A 24,232-nucleotide genomic window follows, 5' to 3' on the forward strand; every position below is an offset into this window, starting at 1 on the left:
TAGAAATTCATTTAATCTTTTGTGTATATTGCATATCTTGAGGATAATGATCTCTGAAATAGTGCTAGTAAAAGACACTATGTAAAAATACTAGTATTTAGGAGCCAGAGAGATAGTGTATGGGTACTTGTCTTGCATGTAGCTGACCCTGGTGAGCTATGTGGCAACGAATATGGTTCCCTGTGCACCTATAGGAGTGATACCTGAGCACTGAGCCAGGAGTAATCCTTGAGCGTCCATTGACATGGCACCGAAACCTAAAAATTAAAGAATAGGGGGCAGAGTAAGAGTATAGTGGGTAGGATGTTTGCCTTGCATGTAGCTGACCTGGGTTCAATCCCCTGCATCCTATGTGGTCCTCTGAGTACCACCAAGATGAATTTCTGAGTGCAGAGCCAGGAGTAACCCCTGAACATCACTAAGTGTACCTCCCCTGCACCAAATTTAAAAATAGAAACTAGTTTTCTTCTCAATTTAATAGATATATAAAGGGAAAAATGCTTGGGCATCATTTGGATTAATGTTATCCAATGTTATGGATATGAATGTTCTCATCAAAGCTTCTCCCTATATAAATATTCCCCCATTATTTATCAATTTATAAATATTTGTCTATTTATCAATTCACATTTTAAATACTTATAGTTTTGATCCTCCTTCCTATTCACGACTGAATCTTTGAGTCTGTTTTTCTCGTTTCCTGTAAGTGTCCAGTATATTCCCTGAGCATTGTTAATTTATTTTATTCTTTGAGCAACCAAGTATAACCAGTGTTCTTCCTGCCTTTGTGTTGTTGCCAAAACTGATTCCCACTGATAAGACTTTTCTCCCATCCTTGACCTTCAAAATATGACCCATCTGTCAGTTTTTCCTCATGAAAATCACTCTAGTCCTATGATCCTACTGCCAAACCAATATAATACTTGACTTCTTTTTCTCTTTTGGCTTCTTTAATCCTCTATGTCTTTAAAATAATGCACTCTGTGCTATACTTTGACATTTCTGTATCTTTAGAGAAATAGAACAAATTTGATTATTTTTATTTTTGTATCTCTCAAGCTATCAAGAGATAAAGAAAGAGAAGGAGGGCAGTTCCTTCTTCTTCTCATCTTTTTTCTATATTTGTTGACTTTTATGTAGCACTTTCTGTAGCACTGTCATCCCATTGTTCATCAATTTGCTCGAGCAGGCACCAGTAATGTCTCCATTGTGACACTTGTTGTTACTGTTTCTGGCATATTGAATATGCCACAAGTAGCTTGCCAGGCTCTGCCATGTGGGCAAGATACTCTCAGTAGCTTGCCAGACTCTGTGAGAAGGACAGAAAAATCGAACCCAGGTCGGCTGCGTGTAAGGCAAATGCCTACCCAATGTTGCTATCGCTTCAGCTGCGATGTTGACTTTTCGATACCCATAAATTTGATCATTCTGAGGTATTAATCTGGCCTACAGAGCACATGGAAACAGACTGTAGAATCACAAAAAATTTCTTGTTTGGCAATAAAAATGTAAGGGTTTGTTTAATTTGTAAACAAATTTGTAGATCAATATTGCAAAACAAATCAAGAAATCATGGAACAAGTTAGTCTATGTGAACACACTCAAATTCTTATACTAACTGAAAATGCACAAAAGAAAATTCAAGAAAACAAACAATAAGTCAGTGATGCATTCTTCTGATTTGTCAAAGATATATTTCATCTAATATAAAGCTTCCCTAAAAGTAATAGTCACCAAGCTTACAGAATGAGATGTTGATCTTTGTTTCATTTTCATTATTTTGATTTTCAGTTTTAGAGCAGATAAATGAATACCTCAAGGCAAATAATAAGGGAGAAAACGATTAGAAACATATGCTGTCCATTTAGAAATTTTGATATTTAAACTAACCAAACTTTGACCATGTATCCCCTAATTTTATATTTGAAAAATTCAATTCCACACAATACTTGAATCCAAAGAATTTTGCACAGCAAAAGTAAAGCTCAGATATCTTGTGTAATGACTTCTCTGATAATTGTCTTTAAAATTGCCTACAAGAATTTCAGTGGCACATTCTATACCAAACCAGAGGCCATCAAACTCTCTGGTAGAGCATGAGACTAAAGGGGCACTTGGTTTCTGAACATGATGGCTTTTCCCAACCTCAATCTAAATAAACCAAGGAATGTGAGACGACAAAGAAATACAGTTTACTCTTCCCTCATCCATTTACCTGAGAATAGTGGGTATATTGTATTAAGGAGTGTGTGAGAGAGGTTAGAGTAACAATTAGTGCTTATTAAAATATGTTAAATAAAACACTTTATTCTAAAAAAAAAGAATTTCAGTGACAAGAACTTTTTAATAAAGCAGATTGTATGAAACATATATAACAAATCATTAAAGAACTTGTTATATGTACCATTATAATTAATAATTTGTAACTTGGTTTTATAGTAAGATTTTATTTGGTGAGATTAAATTTTATATGTTAATAAATATTACCTTTAAAATTTTTCTATGCGTTAAGAAATCAATTGAATCTTTCATATTAGAATTTTATCACAAATACTGGAACCATTTCAAAGGAAGTATGCCACATGAATAATTCAGAGGCATTTGGTTTGCAGAATCACAAAAACTTATGTAAAATCAAAATAATTTTCTAAAATAAGTTTCACAATAAAAATTTTCAAATTGATATTACAATATTTTGTTTCAAAGGGACAAAAATGTTTATATTACACATAAACACATAAATATGCAGGTTAAAGATAACACCTTAAATAGTTATGATGATGACAGATACTAAGCATGCAAATGTTTATATATTAAATAAATTAATACTGTCTAGTGTGAGTTCAGATGCCATGTGCTTTGAATTTTCTGCATACTCACATAACTTGAAGGTGAAAATCAAGAATAAAAAAATCAAGATTTCCATTGGCCTTCAAAAATAAACCACTATCGTTAGTTAGAAGTTTGATCTGTATGTTTTCCATAAACTACTGCTTCAATTATTTCAATTGATTAGTAATGGATCCGATAAGATGATACCTCAAGCATTGTTCAATACAAATCTTGAGAAACTACCCATGAAAAAGTAGCCTGAGCTCAGGTTAAGGAGAACAGACATTAAATGGTACCTTTAAAATTTTTTTTTCAAATCATTTATAAAATGTGAAAGCTTGGTTGCATCCTTGGGGAATGGCAAAATTTTGTAATCCACTTATTTTCCCAAGCACCTTGGTTCTAAAGAATCTCAAAATCAACTGTGTCACTTTCTGGTTGGTGCAATTGAGTGAGGGGTAGTGTGTAATGAAAGCAAACAATACTAGCTGCAAATGAGAAAGCAAAATTTACACGAGGAAGCCCACAATTTTTTCAAAGATTAATTTCCTCTTCACTCTTGTAAAAAAGAAAAGAGATGAAGGATTAGATTAGATTAGCACCTCCTAAATTCCAGAACATCTGTTTTGAAATTAATAATCATTGAACATTGTCATTTTTAAAACAGAAATTCATAGACGTTTGGATAAATGAACTCAAGTACACAGGCAAAAGAGTTGATGACAAAAGCGAACAGATTTTGTTGCTTCAAGACTGCTCATGAACTTCTTTTTATAGATCTTTTAGGAAAGTCTCTGTAACATTTTTTCCAAGTTCATAATGGATAGTTCCTGGACTAGGAACTGGTGTGACAGCACAACGGGTAGGGCATTTGCCTTACTCGCAGCTGAGCCAGGTTGGATTCCTCCATCCCTCTCAGAGAGCCCGGCAAGCTACTGAGAGTATCCCGCCCGAACGGCAGAGCCTGGCAAGCTACCCATGGTGTATTCGATATGCCAAAAACAGTAACAAGTCTCACAATGGAGACTTTACTGGTGCCCACTCGAGCAAACCAATGAAAAATGGGACGACAGTGCTATACACAATGGACAATATTTTTTCTCATTTTAAAAAAGGATACTGGTTATATTTGACATGTTTATTTTAAATTGTATATCTCCTTTGTTCCTCTTGAAAAATTGATATTACATCAATGGTATGGCTTAACTTTAAAATCTTTCAAATGTAGTGACAATTAAAGTCCCCAAACTTATTTTAAAACAAAATTACTTTAATAGCTTTTCATAGAACAATCTATGTTTTGTGAAAATGCCAAGCAGCAACTAGTTTTATTTATGTTTTATACCCATATCAAGGTGCCATGTTCCTATTCCTCAAAGAGAAAAGTAGACTGACATAATCAAGAAAAATAGAGAAAGATTTTTAGCATTTGGTCTATCTTGAAATGTCTACTACTCTATAGAAACAATAAAAATCTCTCAAAACAACACTTATTATGACTCTGAAAAGTGACCTAAATCTTGCAACAACCCATAAAACATTTAAAAATTAGACACTACTGAATCTCAATAAAGACAGTGAGTTATGTCAAGGTTTTATTTATAGAATATTCTTTCTTGTGAGCTCTGCTGTTACTTTGAAATCCAGAAAACTTACAAGATACTATAAAAATATTAGCTTAGCATTTACTAGAAGAGGAAAAATAGGTTTAAAGTTTCCTTAAATATTCAATATTTGGAAAATCGTCACTATTTAACTTATAACGAAGCTACCTGGAAAATTATCAATGAAATGACTTGACAGAAATGATTCCATAGAGTCCATTTACTGAGAAACATACCATGCTCCTATGACATTGCTAGAAATAATGAGTGGCATTATAATAATAGAGAGCAAATGATGGTGACAGTGATTCCAGTTGTGAGCAAACAAGAAGCTTATCAATTACAGTTAAAAAGAAAATCTGGGGGCCCGAGCAATAGTACAGCAGGTAGGGAGTTTGCCTTTGCATAGGGCCAACCTGGTTCCATATGCAGCATCCTATATGGTCCCCCAGCAACACCAGAAATAATTCCTGAATACGGAACCAGGAATAACCCCTGAGCATCTCTGGGTGTGACATAAAAGAAAAAAAGAAGAAGAAGAAGAAGAAGAAGAAGAAGATCTGGCAAATGAAATCTCCAAAAATACTTTGAAAAGCCCTGACATATACTGTTGTGGACTGAGAAAGATCTGTAGATGTTCTATACTATGTCTCAAAGGATAGAACCTATTATGGTTCTGTCTCTCACTCATGGTTGACCTAGGGGGTCTGTATAAGTTGAATTGTAGTATTCACTACATGCCTTAGTATTTTTTCCAGTAATTTACTGTCTATTAAGCTACTAAGCAGAAACTTCAGAGTCTTCACAACAAATAATATACTAGTTCATGAAAATCACAAAACATAGCAAAACCATTAACAAATGGAGAAAATTTTTTTAAAAAGAACCTTATGTGGGTCTCTAATTTCCAGAGATGCCACATTATCTAATATTGTGTGTAGGTTTCGATAAAGTGGCATTTTAAAAATAAATTTTATTATCGCAAATTTTGAAAAAGTTCAGTATAATTCACATGAGAAAAAGAAAACTTACTATAGAAACTTTATCAAGAAAGCCACAGTGATGAACTGACTTTAAAATATATATATATATATTTACAAGAAGTATAGATATGTTAAAAGTATAAATAAGTTAAAAGTACAATTGTCACTCTCTCTAAATACAGACTGTCAATGAGGAAAGACAAATGAGAAGTAAAAATAGAAGTTCTGTAATGAAAATCAAAATTTTACTAGAAGGGCTCAGTAACAGATCTTAATTGACATAAGAATCAAAGAAACTAGGTAAGTAGGTTGAGATTGAGTCTAAGGAAGCAGAAAATCATGGGAAAAGTTAACATTTATTCAGAGACTCTCAAAGAAACCATCAAGGGTATGGACACATCTAATCTGAGTCTCAAAAGAAGAGGGAAGAGAACAAAGGGTAGAAAGACTCCTGGGCAATGCCCTCCTCCAAGAGCCGCTGTTGACTCACCCGCCAGCCCTGCTCTGTCTAAATCTCTCCGAATCGGGTGAACTGAATACGTGCCCATGCTGCAGCCATGCCCAGGGCTCAACTCTATTGCTTCACGAATATCCTTTGCAGAGATGCAACTCTTCATAATTCTAGGTACATCCGTCCCCAGGCTGAGAACACTGGTGTTTTTCAGAGTCGGACTACAGAGCATCTCGCCACAGCCCATGTACTTCCAGATACCCTGACAACCTCACGTACCTCCCACAACCACCACCATGTTGGCTCACCAATCAGTCCTGCTCTACCAATTCTACACTCTACCAGTCTACACTTCCCAGGAGAAGTTACCAAGGAGCTAAAATTCATGGAAACATGGGCCGTACAGATGAAAACTCTGGAGCACCGGAATATCTCCCAGCAGAAGACCCTGTAGCTGTACCCATACCTCACTGCTGCAGCCACGCCCAGGGCTCAGTTCCAGCACTTAGCAAAAATTATCCCTAGAGACACACACAACTGCAAATAATTTAAGGTACCTGGTGTCCAGGATGAGGTTTTATTCAGAGTCAAGGTGGGGAAATTCCCCCAACCCCATCCTTCTGTGAGCCCAGGCAGCCCCCCCCCCCAATCCCACAACTGCCTCGTGTTGAATACCTCCCTGGCCCTGTGCTATGGATTCCAACTCAGGGAACTCAGGTCAACTCGGGGGTTCAGGGAGAAGGATCTGCATGTGTGAAAACATCCAGGAATTTCTTAACTTCTGAAACCTATTCCAAAGCTCTGGAGCTGGCTACCCTTAATCATGCATTCCTCCCCAGATTTCCTGTATAAACCCACCCCAGAACGCATGTTGGATGCAGACTCCGTAACCTCTTCAGGAGACCCATGAATCCTGCCTGGAAAACGCTTTGAAAAAAAAAAACGCTTTCAGCCTGATTCCTTTCTTGGTCCCTGCTTTTTTCTTTTTGTGAGCCTGTCACGGACCTTTCACCAACTAAATCTCCCAGGAGATGCATGCCAAGCAGCTGAAGTTCATGGATATACAAGTCTCCGTGGCTAAAATCTCCAAGGCACCCTTGGGATGTCGATGAGCTGAAACATCCCACCCTGCCAAAAGGCCTGGCCGCCTCATCCACACACCACTACTGCAGCCATGTCAAGGGCTAAACGCTACCTCTTCATGAGTATTCTCTGCTCAGATGCCAAATTGAATAATTTCAGCACCTAGGCTGAGAATTCTGGTGTTTTTGGAATCAGGTGGGCAGCCTCTCTGCATGTCCCATACTTTCAGAGACCCTGGAAGCCACGCCCACCTTCTACAGCAGCTGCCATGTTCACACACCCACTGGTCCTGCTCTGCTGAGGAGATGCACCCCAAGCAGCTAAAATTCATGGAAAACATTAGTCCCCAATGCAGAAAACTTCAGGGCACCCTTGTGAGGCAGACAGGCTAAACACCAGCCCCATCCAAACCTTGGCAGCTGCATCCACACCCCACCGCTACAGCCATGCCCAGGGCTCAACTCCACACCTTCATTGAATATTCTCTGCAGAAACATCAAACTGAGAATAATTTTAGGTACCCCTGTACCTAGTCTGAGAACCCTAATATTTCTCAGAGTCAAAGTGGCAGCATCCCCCTCTCCACTCCCTTACCTCTTACTCCTCAAAGCCCTGGCCTCCATACCCACCTCATATCTGAAGCCATGTGTACTCACTGACTGTGACCATAGATTCTTTAGTCACCTGACTGTGTGGCCACCTCCTAATTCCTCAATATGAATACTCAGAAGGAGTTCACCAAATTAGATGGCAAAGTAACATAGAAGCCAACGAATCTCAACAGAAACAATAATATAGACAGATGACTCAACTAGAAACAAATGGCTTAATAAATTCTAAGATAAAGACTTAACAATCCTGTGATCAGACATAAAAATTTTCACATAAAAATTATTTTATCCTTACTGATTTTAATATTGGAGCATTGTTATCTAATCAGTTTCAACTAGAATAGTATCAACAGTGATGGCTTTTGTTTACATTAAAATAAAAAATTAAATATATAAAAATTATTTATATAAATAAAGTATAAATAAGTTTGTAAAACAAATTTTTAAAAATTATGTGATCCCCCCGCCCAGAGGGGTTGGTATTTGCAGTTAATGAAATCAGGATCTGGATTGTCTGTTGGATGTATCATACTACCTTTGATTTACTTGATCAGGATATGAGATTCTTTCCCTGTGATCACATCTTTCCAGGCATTGGGGTGACTAGTGAATCTGGTTTGGGCAACAGATCTCTGTGATGCTTGGGGATCATCACAGAACTGACTTGCACTCCCCAGTGCAGTTACTTTGCTGATGGGATAGATGTTGCTACAGTCATGTGGCTGTGTTGCTGCTTTTCACTGTCTCCCTGGGAATGATCTTGGCATCAAGACTGTAAATCCTGCTATGACTTAGATTCTCTCAGGCAATGACGAGGTGTGGGGTAGGGCTGTGGGGACTAGAGGTGAGGAGACAACAGTGCTCAAGTCTTGCTCCTGACTCTGTGCTTACGGATCATTCCTGGAGTTGCGTGGTGACCTTTTGCAGCTCCAGGTATCAGACCAGGGCCAGCTACGTACAAGGCCAGAACTTTAATCCCTGAACTCTCTTGCCCTAGTATTGCTAATTTTGTGCCTATTGTTGACTCCTTAATAGTTGACAAGCTCTTTTAATTTATATAGGTTAAAGTTTACCCTTAGCACCTTTAGAACATTATTGTTTTACTTGTGAATACTGTTTTCTAACAGACCTGGGGCTGAGACCTCCAAGCCTGCTTGGATCGGGACTGGGCCTCTTCTGCCCAGACTACCCATTTTTCAGTAGCTAGGCGGTCACACCCAGGGACTGCCCCCCGGCGCCGAGTAATTCCACCAATGGCCAACATCCAGAGACTATAAAACCAAGCTTCTAGAAGCGAGAAACCTTATAGCCTACTTCTCCCTGTGGGAGAACTTAGCAAGCTACAGAGAATTTCCTGCCCACATGGGATAGCCTCGCAAAATCCCCATGGCCTACTCATATGCCAAAATCAGTAACAATGATGGGTCTCATTCGCCGGACCCTGAAAGAGCCTCAAATGTGGCACCATTGGAAAGGAAGAGTAAAGAGAGGCTTCTAAAATTTCAGGCCTAGGACGAATGGAGATGTTACTGAGACCGCATGAGAAGATTCGACGATCAATAGCATAATGATGATGATGATAAATAAAGTGCATTGGGTGAATAAAATATTGATGGAAAAATTGATAAATTTAATAAACCAGTCACATATATATTCATGAAGCTAAATAAATTCCCCTTGAATAAGTCAGTGATAGCACCATTCACATATCACTCTATCAAATAAAGGAAGAAGAACGAGTCTTGAAAGAAAACATTAAAAGAATCACAAATAAACTCCTTTTATCTGGCATTCCTATCCAGAGTAGTAGAAAGAGTCTAAATCAAATTGTGAACTTTAATCCTTTAATATTAACTGCTGTTAATTAAAAATATACTTAATTTTTTGAAGTAGCATTTATATATTACCCTTTGAAATAGCATTTCTATATTACCCTTTCAAGGTTCTAAGAATTTTACAGTATGTTTTATTAACTTTTAAAATATTTAGTTTTGTTATTTTATCTTCATAAATACATAATTATAGTAAAGATAGTTTGCTAGATCACAATTTCCTGGTAGTTATCTGATAACCTGCTAAATAAAATCAATTTTTTCAAAATTTTACTTCAAAATTTAATAAAATTTACCATTTTGTATTCAGTGGGGCTCTAAAGGCTTGAATGTATATTTTGCATGCAGGACACTAGGTTCTATCCACAGCACTGAATGGTTCCCCAAGACCTACCAGAAACACTCCCTGAAAGATTAAGGACATTTCATATTACTCTGTAAAAATACATCCTAGGAACATCACTGTATCACTGTCATCCCCTTGTTCATTGATTTACTCAAGCGGGCGCCAGTAATGTCTCCATTTGTCCCAGCCCTGAGATTTTAGCAGCCTTTCCTTACTTGTTTTACCCAATGATTGGAGGCTCTTTTTAGGATCAGGGGAATGAAACCTGTTATTGTTACTGTTATTGTTTCATGTTATATAGGAATATTTACATTCCTATATTTTTGATCATCACTAAAATTTAGAAATTTACTACCAATTACATAGCACTTTTTGTACCTCTAGTTTCACACACTTTTTGCAACTAACAAAGTATTGACTCATTTATTGCATCATGTTTTATATCTAATATTTGTCATATTTTCTCTCTCCCTCCATTTTTATTAGAAATTAGTCTTTTTAAAAAATTTTATTCAGTCATTATTAATAACTGTGAACATGTTTTTAAAATTTTGGTTTTTTTCATATTTGAAATTTCTCCTAAACTTTTCTTGTTAAACTTGAAATAATTCCCTTAGTAAAATTCTGTGAATACTCATATGTGGTAGTTTATTTGGGCAGAGGATTTCCTCTCTGCCTATCAAAGATGTGTAACATCAACTGAGAATATTCCTATAAATCTAGATTTGTTCTTTCACTTGATCTACATAAGTTTTTTTAAATTTTTTTCAATGTTTACCTGCTTTTTGATATTCTTTATAGATGTGGATATAAAATTAACCATGTTCATTATGTTTTCTAATTTGAGAATTTAAACTTTTTATTTATTCCTGTGAAATTTTTATTTTATTTTTCATCATTACCATTCTTTCCTTTTCTATTCTTTAACCCGTGGAGCTGTTAATAGGTAAGCATGTATGTATGCAGGTATAAATATATTTATATACAAAAATTACAGATGTATTTCACAGGGTTTAATGTAGCGGAGGAGTTTTTGGTGACCAAAGTAAAATACACAGTCTAATACATTATTTTTTATTTATTAAGCTATAATTCAAATTTTTCATGTTTTTCAGTTACATTTTGATGTTCAGGACCACTTTTCAATTTCTTTAATTATCTAGGCTTTTAAAATGCGATACTAAAGACTTGATCAACTTTTAGTTTCAAAGACCATCTTTTCACTTGTAGAAATCTGGTAATACTTTACGTTTGTCTTTTTCCTAACTTTTTTCTTCTTTCAGTATGGTTCGTTGTCCTTTTATTCTTTAAAAGGTTTTGACATACTTTTATTGTGATCTCTTTCTGAATAATCGATCACTCCAAATTCTTGATTTCTAATTCCGTTTTTGGCTTCTTCTCACTCCCCCATGTGTTGCTGAATCTTTTCATGCAGTCTGTAAATTTTGTCTCAGTGTTCATCTTAAGCAGGAGTTCAATTTTAGGAGTTGTAAGTGCCTCAGTTCTTGCACTTACAGATGATGGCATTGAATAAATTCTAATGATGCAGTCCATCTAATTTTTATTAAAATGTGGGGTTCCTTTTAAGATAGGTGATTTAAATTTAGTCCAAAGCAGTCAAAGTATAGACATGAGAGTATACTTTCTAATAAATATGACTTTATAGTTTCCATCCAAAGTCCAGAAAATATTGTAAATGTCCTTGTTTCCACAGCTGGAGAGAACATTCTCTTTTCATACCACCGGCACCTCTTGGTGGTGTCAAATTTTATATAATATCATACCAGTTCCCCTTCCTTAAAAGAATTGAAGGTCACACTGCAAGAGCTAAATATATTATAGCCTCAGACATAAATTCAAATCTGAAGTGACACTGAGTCACCATAGCATTAGGTCCCATTCACTTTGGCGTTGCTTCCTTTCTTTTGGGCATCGTGTTGTTATTTTGATTTTTTTGCTTGCTTTTTTTTCCCCCTAGCTTTTTAATTCATATTTTAAAGGTTGAGATGTAGTTAGAGCTTATCAATTGGCCTGAAGTTAATTTGACTGTGGCTTTGTTGGTGTTGTACCTGCTTACCAGATGCCCATCCCTCTGTTTCACTCCATTCTTCAAAGTCCAGCTCCCCTTCTCCATCCCTACATTCATATCCAAATTTAGCTTATGGATGGGGAAAAGCAGACTGTGTCCAAGATCTAATTACTCTATGAAAACAGTTCTGGAAACACAACTACCCGATTCACTAGGCTTCATTGCCATAGTACTCAGTCTTTGGAATAAGATTAGAATAAATGTGCAGTTTATTAGAAATGTTTAATTTAGAGTCCCATGTACAGAGACTCTGATTCATTAGGTCTGTAATACAGTCCAAGAATATTAGTATCAACAAGTACCCTTGTTAATTTAAATAGCTGTGATTTTAGTATGTACTGACTTTGGATCATAATTGGAGATATTAAAAACACATCTTACGTGAGATTTTTTAAAGCATATGACTTAAAATTTCATGCTAAATGCAGAGTAGAAAAGTCTACTTAATTAATGGTTCTGTTTATCTTGTTTATAATAAAATGTTTTATAACTTCCTATTTAAATATTTCAACTTCTTTTCCTGAAAATGCATTTTTATAAAATTTATTTGAGCTATCTTACTTTTAAATGATGCAATAATAAATAAGCACAACTATAAAGATTCTGACATTTGGATGCCTTCCACCATGATAATTTTGTCTCATGAGAAATTAGAGAATTCCACAAAATTACCTACATATAATTTATAGAAAACTGAATCAAGAAACAGTTGTTACTATTGGAATGAGGAATCCTGTCATTTTCTTCACTCATAAATTTTGAGTATATGAGTCCCTGGACTCTAAATCAGATGGTGAATTCATATGAAATAATGGTTTTATTTTACAAAAAGGTCGATGATCCACACATATCTTTCCAGCTGTTTCACAAACCATATCCACATCAGAGAAGATGGCATTGCCTCTGTGGCTCCATTGAACAGTTGTCCAAGGACCTAAATTTTGGATACTACGCAAGAAAAGTATTCACATCTTTGTGCAATGAGTTTGGCTAAAATACTAGCTAGAGTTCCATTTCCAGGTGGCTTCCATTACCATCTAATTATTTTTAAACACTGACTTTATTTCAAGCAATTTATCATTGCCAAGGGTCACTTCTAAGTACAACATTGTTGAAATCAAGTATTTTTTATTCTAGGGCTCTGGTTAGATGGTATTATTTAAGAATGTGTTATTTAAAATTATTGGTAGATAAAAAAGCAAAAGTCTTGATAAACATAAATATTTCAATATTTAAAATTGAAATTTAAAAACTATAATAGCACTGTAGCACTGTCATCAAGTTCATCGATTTGCTGGAGCGGGCACCAGTAACGTCTCCATTGTGAGACTTGTTACTGGTTTTGGCATATCAAATACGCCATGGGTAGCTTGCCAGGCTCTGTTGTAAGGGCAGGATACTCTCAGTAGCTTGCCAGGCTCTCCGAGAGGGATGGAGGAATCGAACCCGGGTCAGCCACGTGCAAGGCAAACGCCCTACCCACTGTGCTACCACTCCAGTTTTGTCACAATTACTTGTTTCAAATTTCTAACTATCCCATAAGCAAATTGTAGTGTATCAAAGAAATTTATTAATTTATTCACCAGTAGTTTATTAATTTATTAACATTTATTATTTTAAATGGGGGCTTATTACAAATTCCAATAAGAGGGAGTAAAAATGTGAATATCATCTCTCAAAGAATTTGCACCAGGAGGAGGATATGATATAATCCACTTAAAAATTTTTGTGAAAGTATATGCAAAAAACCATGATTTGATGACAGGGGTTGATGAGCATTTTGAAGATTTTGTTTTTGTTTGCATTAGTAAGGTGTTTTCCAGACTTCACACTCAATGCTTATATATAAATATGGTGAGAAATAAATGCAAGTCCTGTTAATTGGATCAAACACAGTATTTTGATTGATTTTATTTGCTTTTAAGTTCTGATTTATTGTAATTATGAAATAGTTATAGACTTAATTCATGGGGAATTCTGAAAAGATATTTTTATCTCATCTTGCTAATTTCAAACTGTGTTGAGTCTATTAATCAAAGTAAAAAAATTCAATTACGTGAACCATCTTTATATACATTAGGTTGGAAAAAATTTTTACATAAAGTTTATGATGTTTAAAATAATTTGGTGAAGACTCTTAAATCCAATGTCTAAAGAGACAGCTAATTTACATCTAAATGCTTGGGGTGTAGAAAGGGAATAAATATTTATTTTTTTCTATAAGAAGTTGTGGGCCCCTTTAATTCTTTTAGATTTGCAAGATTCTCTTTTTTTGTGTTTGATGTAAATCTTCTCTTGGATCATTTTACTTAGAATTTCTTGCCTTAAAAGATTTTTCCCAAGTACTGTTTTTGTACTTCCTATAATCTAATTTCTCAGTCTCCATCAGTTATTTTCTATAGAAGGTGTTGTTTCCCTTCAGTGGAATCTGTATAATGTCTCCATGTTCTTCACTATACTTCTGAATGTGCCAGCTGAGTGATATTTGGGCTCTGTGCTATCCTGAACACTTTGACTGTGTCCTTCTCCTGACTTCATTCCTGTACAGGTTATGTAAAACTGCTGCTATCGCGTGGGATAAGGCTATTTTAGGACACTTTACATTATAGAAGACTGTTCTGCTGGCTCCCTCAGAGTACAGAATAATAATGCCAGTGATGGAAGTATTCAGTATACTGGGAGTCAAGTTCAGGGGGACAACTGCTTAATCACTTCACAACAATTACCATCAGGAAATCTAACATAATTATCTTTCCTCTCTGTAGGCTGCAATTAGTTGTTTGTACTCCCCCCACCCCCACCCCATCTTTCTCTTTTTCTTTCTGTGCTCAGAGGACTGTGTGTCATGGATCATACAGTCTACTGATCTCTCTCTGCAGTCAGTGCCTCTATTTCCCTTACAGTCAGCCCCATTGTACCTCGCACCAGGACTGAGGGCACATGCGCTGCACAGACCCTCCCAGAGGGCCCCCACATACAGAAAAGCAGGAGGTAGGCGCTTCTCATTTGCCCCTTGCAGAGCTGACAGCCTGGAAGAGAAGCTCCGGAGAGGAAGCAGAAGGGCTCCGGAGAGGGAGATAGGAAGAAGAGAGATCGGAAGAGTCCACAGGAGAGACGACAGAGACAGAGAGAGGTCGGAAGAGACCAGAGGAGAGACTACAGAGACAGAGTCAGAGAGACAGACAGCACAGTGGCACACAGAGAAGCAGAGCACAAAGAAGAGCCATCCCGATCATGACCATACACAGTGGCTCAAGAGCACTGAATGCGAGCAGTGAGAGAGAGACAGACAGAGAGAGAGAGAAGAGAGAGAGAGAGAAAGAGAGAGAGACCCCGAGAGCCCGTGAACACACATCACCCTTCCCTGTGTGCGTGCTTGTATTTTTTACAGTATTCCATTGTGCAGTTGTGCCAGTTTCTTTATCCATTTGTCTGTTCTTGAGCACTCAGGTTGTTTTCAGATTCTGGCTATGGCTGAAATAAACATAGGAGTGCAGATAGTGTTTCTGCTTGGATCCCCCGGGTATATTTCCAGGAGTTCTTGAGGTTTTCAGCTGGCCCAGCTTGCTCTGTTGGGGTGGGGAGGGGAACTCACCCGCCCTTCAGTGGTGCAATCGGTTAACACGTGGTACTTCTATGGCAGTGAGAGCGGAGTTAAGACATTATTAAATCAAGCTCTGTGGACATAAATACTAGCTCATTCATATTTGTTCTCTCTAAAAATTTTAATTATTTTTCAGACAAGGTTTAATTGTAGTAAAAGGAAATACCTTCATTGTAGATTTCCTTTGGCTAATTTAAGCAATTTGTCCAAAACAGCATTGTCTACTCACGTTTATCTTGTTCTGCCTCTACTCCTTCACTTTCTGTATCACTCGGCAAGATCCATGGTTGATGAACTACCTGCAATTGCTTTAAAGATTCATCCTGTAAAATAATATATTTTTGGTTAAACTCTAAGTATCATAAATACCAATATGGATAAACATTTCAGTTTGAGTGAAACACGTGGTCAAAAAGTTCAATAACAATTTCTTCACAATGGTGAAGAGTTCAAAGTGTATATTCACTTTCATTACATAATTAATGAGAAAAGTCACTTTTTCATTCTATTTCTTAATAAAAAATTATGTGGACTATGTTCCTTTCTCAATTTTAATAAATATTTTAGCACTTGTTAGCATAGATACATTAAAATACCTCATACAAATTTGTACAAGATTTGCTTCTTTGCCTTCAAAGTTTCAAATGCCTTTTTAATAGGAATAAAAATTAAGCTTTAGTGTACAGTCACAACTGGACCCTTCAAGTATTGCTTCACTAACTCTTTCATCTTATCACTTTCTTATTTTTGTTTAGATATGCCGTATATATACATATATATATATCTTTTTGCTGTTCTGTCTTTATATCTTTTAAACTATATCTTGAGCATCTGCTCTTTGTAATAGACTACTAATGGACATCTCTGAAATTCTCTAGAATAAACTTCCATACCTTCCCAATTTCTCCCTAACTGCTCCTTATGAGAGTGAAATTTTTAAGAAGCCACATGATAAATCCATTGCCTCCATTGCCTTCTTCATCATCCTGCAATGACCTCATTATTCCAAGGATAACATCCATACTTAAGTCTCTTCATGATTTATTCTTGTCAGACTTGATCTATCACCACTACAGTCTCCATTCTATTTTGAGTGACATTTCCAACGGAGCTATAATTAATAGGTGGTTTCTCAGTTTTGTCATTCCATCAGATCTTTTAAGAAGTTTATACATGTTATATTTCCTGTATTACATTTTCCTATTTATCTCAAACATTAAAGTACCTACTAAGGTGAGGTGTCATCTCCAATAGAAGTTTTTGATACTCTTCCAAGACAGCTGCATTTAAACTCTTTTATGTGTCTTTTGCTCCAGTATAACAATTACTTCACATTTACTGTCATTTTATATATTTCTGCATCATAAATTATATGGAAAATCTTTGAAGACCTGTATAACTGTTTTAGCCTATGCATTTTCAGTTCCTATAATATACTGGCCTGCCTAAACTAAAACAAACAAAAAAACCTGCAAGAACTCACTCAGCAAACTTTTGTGTAGAAAAAAGGAAAAATGAAAATAATAAAGGGAGTAAAGGAATGAAAAAGAAAAGCTAGGCCCTATTTTGAATAAATTTCAGTACCAAATTTATTTAATTCAAAACTATCACTTCAAATAATATCTTGAAAATTAAAACAAAATTAATGTAACCTATCAAATTATTTATTTGATCTCTCAAATTCCCTTGTGATCTTGGTCAGCAATATTTTCTTGCAGCTTGGGATTTTTTCTTTTGTTTAAACAAATACTAATATGATTGTAATAATGCCCACAATATCTGAATGATAAGTGATATGTCATTAATAAACACTAAATGTTCTCTTTGTTGATATTAATTACCATATAAAAACACCTCATATACTATCCTTTATTGAGACAGTCACTCTGAAGATATTAAGTCTGATCTGGAGTTTCACAAGAGTACCTGGAATTTGGGAGTAAACTAAAAAGTTTAATAGTGAAACACTCAGGTATTCACTTTAAGAACACTGAAGAGGGCTGGAGAGATGGCACAGTGGGTAGGGCGTTTGCCTTGCACGCGGCCTACCTGGTTTCGATTCCCAGCATCCCATATGGTCCCCTGAGCACCGCCAGGGGCAATTCCTGAGTGCAGAGCCAGGAGTGGCCCCTGTGCATTGCCAGGTGTGACCCAAAAAAGCCAAAAAAAAAAAAAAAGAACACTGAAGATATTTTGTATATTTTAGTGATGAATTCAATACCTTACATTTTTGTCAAAATCTCTAGAACTTCATGCATGAAAATAAAACTTAGTGAAAGCAAATAAAAAACCGTCAACTTGGATGTAGTGAGTTCACAGGATAGAGGGAAAAATTCCAGGTAAATATTAATGCATTTACAGGCATATGAGATAAACTCATTATTAGAGGTAAACGTACAACCTAAGAAACTATGAAAATGAGTAATCTGAAAGATGAAGAGTGAATGGAACTGTACATAATGATTGTACTTTAGATGATATGTTTTTCCAGTGGACATATAAGTTAACAATTCTGAAAACAATACATACATATATATAGCATTGAATATGCCTGTGAATGTGCACATGAATATAAATGCTTGTAGAGCACATGTATACATATTTTTCTAGAAATGAACAATGAAATAAACAGATCATATATGGTTATCCAATGATCTCAATGTAGGACTGGAAATTTACAGTTAAACAACAGGAAGGGTTTAAAATTGTCCATGTGTGTGAGAGTTGCAAACATCAGTATGAACTAGCATGCAATCTCTATTCAGGCACCTGCATGTACAAATATTTCTAGGTTTTTCTATCTATGTACATTATTTATCACATAGTTGTCTCCTACTCTGAGAGTTAAAGGACTTAGATACAATGATACCTTTATAGCAATGAATACAACTACCTTCCATGTCTTGATTTCTAATTCTTTTTTCCAGTATATGCAATGGGCACTTGCAAAAATGACTGATTCTTCTTGTTGTTCATGATTGGGTTTCACTCATACAATGTTCCAACACCTATCCCTTCACAAGTATACATTTCCTAGCCAATCTCCCTCCCCAACCCCCGAACAACTATGACAGGCACTTTTCTTCTCTCTCTCTCTCTCTCTCTCTCTCTCTCTCTCTCTCTCTCTCTCTCTCTCTCTCTCTCTCTCTTCCTCTCTCTCTCTTTCTCTCTCTCTCTTATTTCAGGACTGGACTTACTGTTTGCATTTCAGATACTGAAGGGTTATCAGGTATATTCCCTTATTTACTTTCATCACTCAGTTTCTGTCCAAATTTATCATTTCCAACTACCATTGTCATTCTGGTTCCTTTTCTATCCTAACTGCCTTTCACACCAACCACTGATCAGTCCTCCTGGCCTGTCTTCCCTGGCCCTGTATATTAGTCTTATAATGTTCTTTTTTATATCCCACAAATGAATGCAGAAAATGACTGATTCTTGAACTGAGATAGGAAATTTACAAGATGTACCTGAAGCATCTTGTAGTGCCAGAAAGATAATGTTCTCACAATGACAGAAATATGTCAAAGTGATAATAGTGCTAACAAAATCTTCAGTAAGCAAAGTTATAATTATTTGAGCAATAAGTTAAGAACAGTAGGATATTACACAAAGTATAATATAAATATCTATAAGTAGCACTGTAGCACTGTCGTCCCATTGTTCATTGATTTGCTCGAGCGGTCACTAGTAATGTCTCCATTGTGAGACTTGTTGTTACTGTTTTTGGCATATCAAACAAGCCACGGGTAGCTTGCCAGGCTCTGCCATGCAGGCGAGATACTCTGGGTAGCTTGCCAGGCTCTCTGAGAGGGGTGGAGGAATCGAACCATAGTCGGCCACGTGCAAGGCAAAAGTCCTATCCGTTGTGCTATTGCTCCAGCCCATCTATAGGTATATTCTTTTAATAAATGATAAATGAGTGTAAATAGAAAAGTTCCTATGCAAAAGGAACACAAAATATTCATGTAGATATTCCATCCTTAAGGAAGTATAGAATAACCTGATAATTCCTTAAGAATGGGTTGTTTGGGGTGAATTTTTTTCCAATGTCAAAAGGGATAACAAAAACAATTGTATGAGGAAGGAACATATAAAACACCATATAAATCCAGGTGATTGAGGTCAATATTGAAACCAATAATTTATAGTAAGAATATCCACCTTTTTGGTGATGAAAGAATGTTTTTTGTTTAAACTTATTTAAAAAGATATGAGAAGAGAGAAAGGAAGAAGTACATGTTCAAGAGAGAACACAGATTTCTCTATTGTAGAAAGAAGCAAGAAAAGACAAGGAGTTGGGATACTTATTTAAGGGAGAATATTGTCTTGAAAAGCATGCCAGCAGGATACACCTTTCACAAATTATAAGAAAATAAAATTTTATCTCTGTTTTCCTTCTAAAATGTATTAACATGGTCTTGCCATGAGAAATCACACTATATATCAACTAAAGGGCAGATGTGACCAAGATATGTGACCGTATTTTTCAAAATTGCTTTACAGTTATAAAAAATAAGGAAGGTCTGAGAAATAATATAAAAATGAAAAGCCTGGGGGCCGGAGCGATAGCACAGCGGGTAGGGCGTTTGCCTTGCACGCTGCCGACCCGGGTTCGATCCCTGGCATCCCATATGGTCCCCCAAGCACCGCCAGAAGTAATTCCTGAGTGTAAAGCCAGGAGTAACCCCTGAGCATCGCTGGGTTGTGACCCAAAAAGAAAAAAAAAAAATGAAAAGCCTTAGGAAATACACCAAATTTAGTGTTGTGTGTTGGGACGAGAATAATACAATAGGAGAGACTAAGGAAATTTCAATAAAGAATGGGCGTAGGGGGACTGGAGAGATAGCATAAGGGTGAAGGCACATGCCTTTTATGCAGCTGATCCTGATATGATCCCTGGAACCACTAGTCCACCACATTTGACTATGTGCAGGCCTGAAGTCTCCTAAAGATCCCAGGGGGCCTAAGAAATCCCTGAGAAGTAGAGCTGCTCAGACGCTCACATTGAACCACCTGCCAGATAAAGCTAAGGGATCCCCAGGCCTCCTGAACATTGCTTTGGATACCCAAGAACTAATAAATTAAAATGAAATTACAGTTATCAAAAACAGAATTTTATTAATAACAATGCATCATTATTGGTTTATTCACTATACCATGTTAGTATAAGAAATAAGAATAATTGAAGCTGGATGAGAGTTATGTAAGAATTCATGTACTGACTTTATGATAATTTTGTAAATTGAAAATCATTATGAAAATGCATAAGAATTGAGGCAGGCAAAATGCGATTCTTAAAAAGGATTTCCATTTTTCAAATAAAAGGAGCTTTGTTTTTAGCACAAGCAACTCATACAAAAACCTGACAACCATATTAAAATTTCACTTCCGTTCCATTCAGAGGAGAAATGAAGTTCTTGACCTGAGTCTAGTGTTACAGACTTTCATCCCAGTTAATGTGGAGTATGAACTTTTCTTAAACTAGAATAAAAGATGAACATGCTGAATATGATGATCTCCCGAACTGATTCCACCTGGTAAATCCTGAGATCTGCATTCCTTTCATTTGTCAGTAAAATGTGAGGGTACTAACCAAAGTATTTGCAAAGAAAGTTATTAAACACTCAACATTAAGGGATATAATATAGGTGTAATTAATATTTTAGAATTTGATTATTTTCATTTTTATCAATTATTAGATTTGGTCATGCATGATTATATTTAGCAAGTGACAGAAATGTGCGGCCTTAAATTGAAAAATATCATATATGTAAAAAGAACAACAGAGCTAATCCTTTGAAATGTTCACACAGTAGAAATGGAATGCCATTCCTACAGTTTCTTTTTAATGAAATAGAATGCAGTCTCTGGAGTTTAAAGAAGAATATTAATATGTTTTGGTTTTGAAAGATACTCAAATGTCTCTTCATGTAAAACAAAGTTTTAAAATAACCAAAAATTGTTTTCAATTAAAAAGGACTTTTGTTATTAAAACATGATTTTGATTATTTAGTTCTCTGACCCAAATAATTAAAAATTCATCTTCAGAAGAAAAAAATTTACTACCAAGTCAGTTTGGTTACTTCTTCCCACAAGCATTTGGAACATTAAGCAATAATACCAATTGGTTTCTGCTTCAAATGGCTTTACTTCTAAAGAGATAAACAGTAAGCAACTATTCTTTGTTTATTACAAATCGCATAAAATATAAATAGAGCATATCTATTGTTAGTTAGATAGCAAAATGTAACATTCTCTCAGTGGTTTCAAAGAAGCAGATGAACAAAGAAGTGGGTGTGATTCGTCTCTCGAATGGAAGATCCATCCAATATGTCTGCTACTTTCACTTGTATCACTTGTTATCATTTGCTCATCGATTTGCTCGAGTGGGCACCAGTAACTTCTCCATTCATTCCTCTCATGTGCTACTGTAGCCCAATGATGTCTGCTCGCTCCAGGAACATGAAGAGCCTCAAACTGTTCATTCAGGGTCTTGATAAAGAAGTCTACCCATCTCGTAGGTGGGCTGCCAGACATTCTTTTGATGTCCGTGGAGTCCAGTTGGTAACAGCTCTAGTCCAGCAGTCATCTCAAAGTCACATTATGTGTCCAGCCCATTTTGATTTTTGACACCTTGGCAAATGAGACAGTGTCCCTGACCCTCCCTGATCCTTGATTGTCGAAGAAGGTCAGAACTCCAAATCTCTTCTCTCATTTGAGTGAAAAGCATAGCTCTTTTGATTCCTCTTTGGGATACCCAAATAGCATTCTCATCCTGTTTTCATAGGGCCCAGGTCTCTGAGGCGTATGTTAGTGCAGAAAGAACGGTAGAGTTGAAAAGATATGCCTGGAGCCGGACAACCCCTCGATTGTTCACCACCTCATCATGGTGGGGGGGTGGCAACGGTGCCAACCGGCCAAGAGTGAACCAACAGGTGCTGCCCAGAGACACTGGCAGGTGCGTGTTTGTCAGCATGCAGATCTCTGCTACAAAGAAATACATGTACATATGTATATGTGTATGTGTTACCCTAATCATTCTACATTAATTTAATAAATAGCTCTCCTTCTTTAAGTTAACTTATCTATTCAGTTTAGGGGACTTCATTCATTATTACAGCTGAAAAATTTAAGAGTGCTGAGCTGTTAGAATGATAGATATAATACAGATATTACTATTGATACTTTAAATACTCTAGTCTAGTTTTCTATTGAATAATGATAATCATGTAATGCACCTGGTTTCTTTGTTAGTGTATCTTCAAAATATAGACCATCATATTATTTATAATTTTTTTATGAGATCAGGAAGCTAAAATCTTGAACATTTGTTTGGTTATTTTTGGGGGGGTCACATGGGGGCGATGCACAGGGGTTATTCCTGAATCTGCACTCAGGAATTACTTTTGGCGGTGCTCAGAGGACCATATGGGATGCTGGGAATGGAACCTGGGTCAGCTGTGTGCAAAGCAAATGCCCTACCTGCTGTACTATCACTCCAGCCCCCTCTTGAACATTTTTTTAAATGACACCTGACATGTTCCTCTTTACCAACTTAGCCTAATTTTTTAACAGAAATATTAAACTGTTTCTGAGCATAGCCAAACTCTTTCCTAATCCCAAGAGCAAGATCTGTGGGTTGTTTTTCAGAAGAAACGCCATTCATCCTTTCTTTAAAGCACTTTCACAGTCAGTATACAAATGTCCAGGGACTAGAAGTAGTGGGAAATAGTGACAGGTATCATATGGAAACCAGTTGCTAGCCTATATCAACATATCGTTTTATCTGCTAACAGAATGAGTGCTTTATAAACTCTAGAAGCATTGTTATCTCACATGGAGAGGTTATATTTTTGATTCTCTAAATGCAATCAATCAATGATTTATGTCATATGTGGTCATGAAAGTTTAGTATGTCAAGTGTGAGTGTGGTATGCGAAGATATTCCTTTGCTCAAACTTTCACCATGAGGTACTTTAATTTTAAGATAGTTAAATAAATTTTCGATTTGGCTAAGTAAAAGCACAAAACATGTTTTTATCTTTTTAAAAGGATTAATAATTTAACTTTAGTAACTTTCTGGAAGATATTGGAAACAAGTTGCATGTAAGGACAAAGAAATTTATCCTAACTCCAGATACATTTAATAGCACTTATAGATAAGGATTAAACCTATACTTGCATTAAGATTAAATTTCCTTTAAATAATGTATACACATAAATTAATAAAATTAGTACTATTTTGTATCTGATAAAAATACCTTATATTATCAACCTAATTTCATGACTTTTAGTAAATTGTATTTTGGAAATTGTATGAGTGAAAATTTAAAAATAGAGTAAAGACACAACAACCTGTGAAACATTAATTATGAGCATAACACTTAGAAAGAGAAAACAATATTGAAATTAGAAAAATATGATAGATTGATAAAAACATTACAAAATAAATGTGAATAGAGAAATTTATCTGACAAATTTACCAAACTACACTATGCTTTGGGATTATTCTTTATTTTATTTCTTAATCTATGATACTTGTTGGGTTTTCTCATCAAAAAAATTAAGGTTATTGGGTAAAGTCAGTGAAAAACAACCCATTTTTTTCTCCAATATGCTCTCCTAGTTATCTGATTCTATGGAGTCTTCAGGCCTTTAACTTACGAGCTATTTTATGACTAGTTTCTAAGAATTTATAATGCAATGCAAATGGATCTTCACAAAAAATGCAAAGTATAAGTCAAATTCAATTGATTATTATGCCATAAATTTTTAGTAGTTTTACCAGATTTTT

The 24,232-nt window shown here is 35.9% G+C and overlaps 1 protein-coding gene across 1 annotated transcript in view; it reads right to left on the minus strand.

The window, feature by feature from the left end:
- Nucleotides 1-24,232, minus strand: part of C2H8orf34 (chromosome 2 C8orf34 homolog) — a 317,534-nt gene that overhangs the window by 12,469 nt on the left and 280,833 nt on the right. Inside the window, exon 12 of the mRNA XM_055127065.1 lies at nucleotides 15,665-15,758. Coding sequence (XP_054983040.1) covers nucleotides 15,665-15,758 — 94 coding nt within the window. The remainder of the gene's footprint in view (nucleotides 1-15,664; nucleotides 15,759-24,232) is intronic.

The sequence above is a fragment of the Sorex araneus genome, chromosome 2, assembly GCF_027595985.1.
Source record: "Sorex araneus isolate mSorAra2 chromosome 2, mSorAra2.pri, whole genome shotgun sequence".
Taxonomy (NCBI): domain Eukaryota; kingdom Metazoa; phylum Chordata; class Mammalia; order Eulipotyphla; family Soricidae; genus Sorex; species Sorex araneus.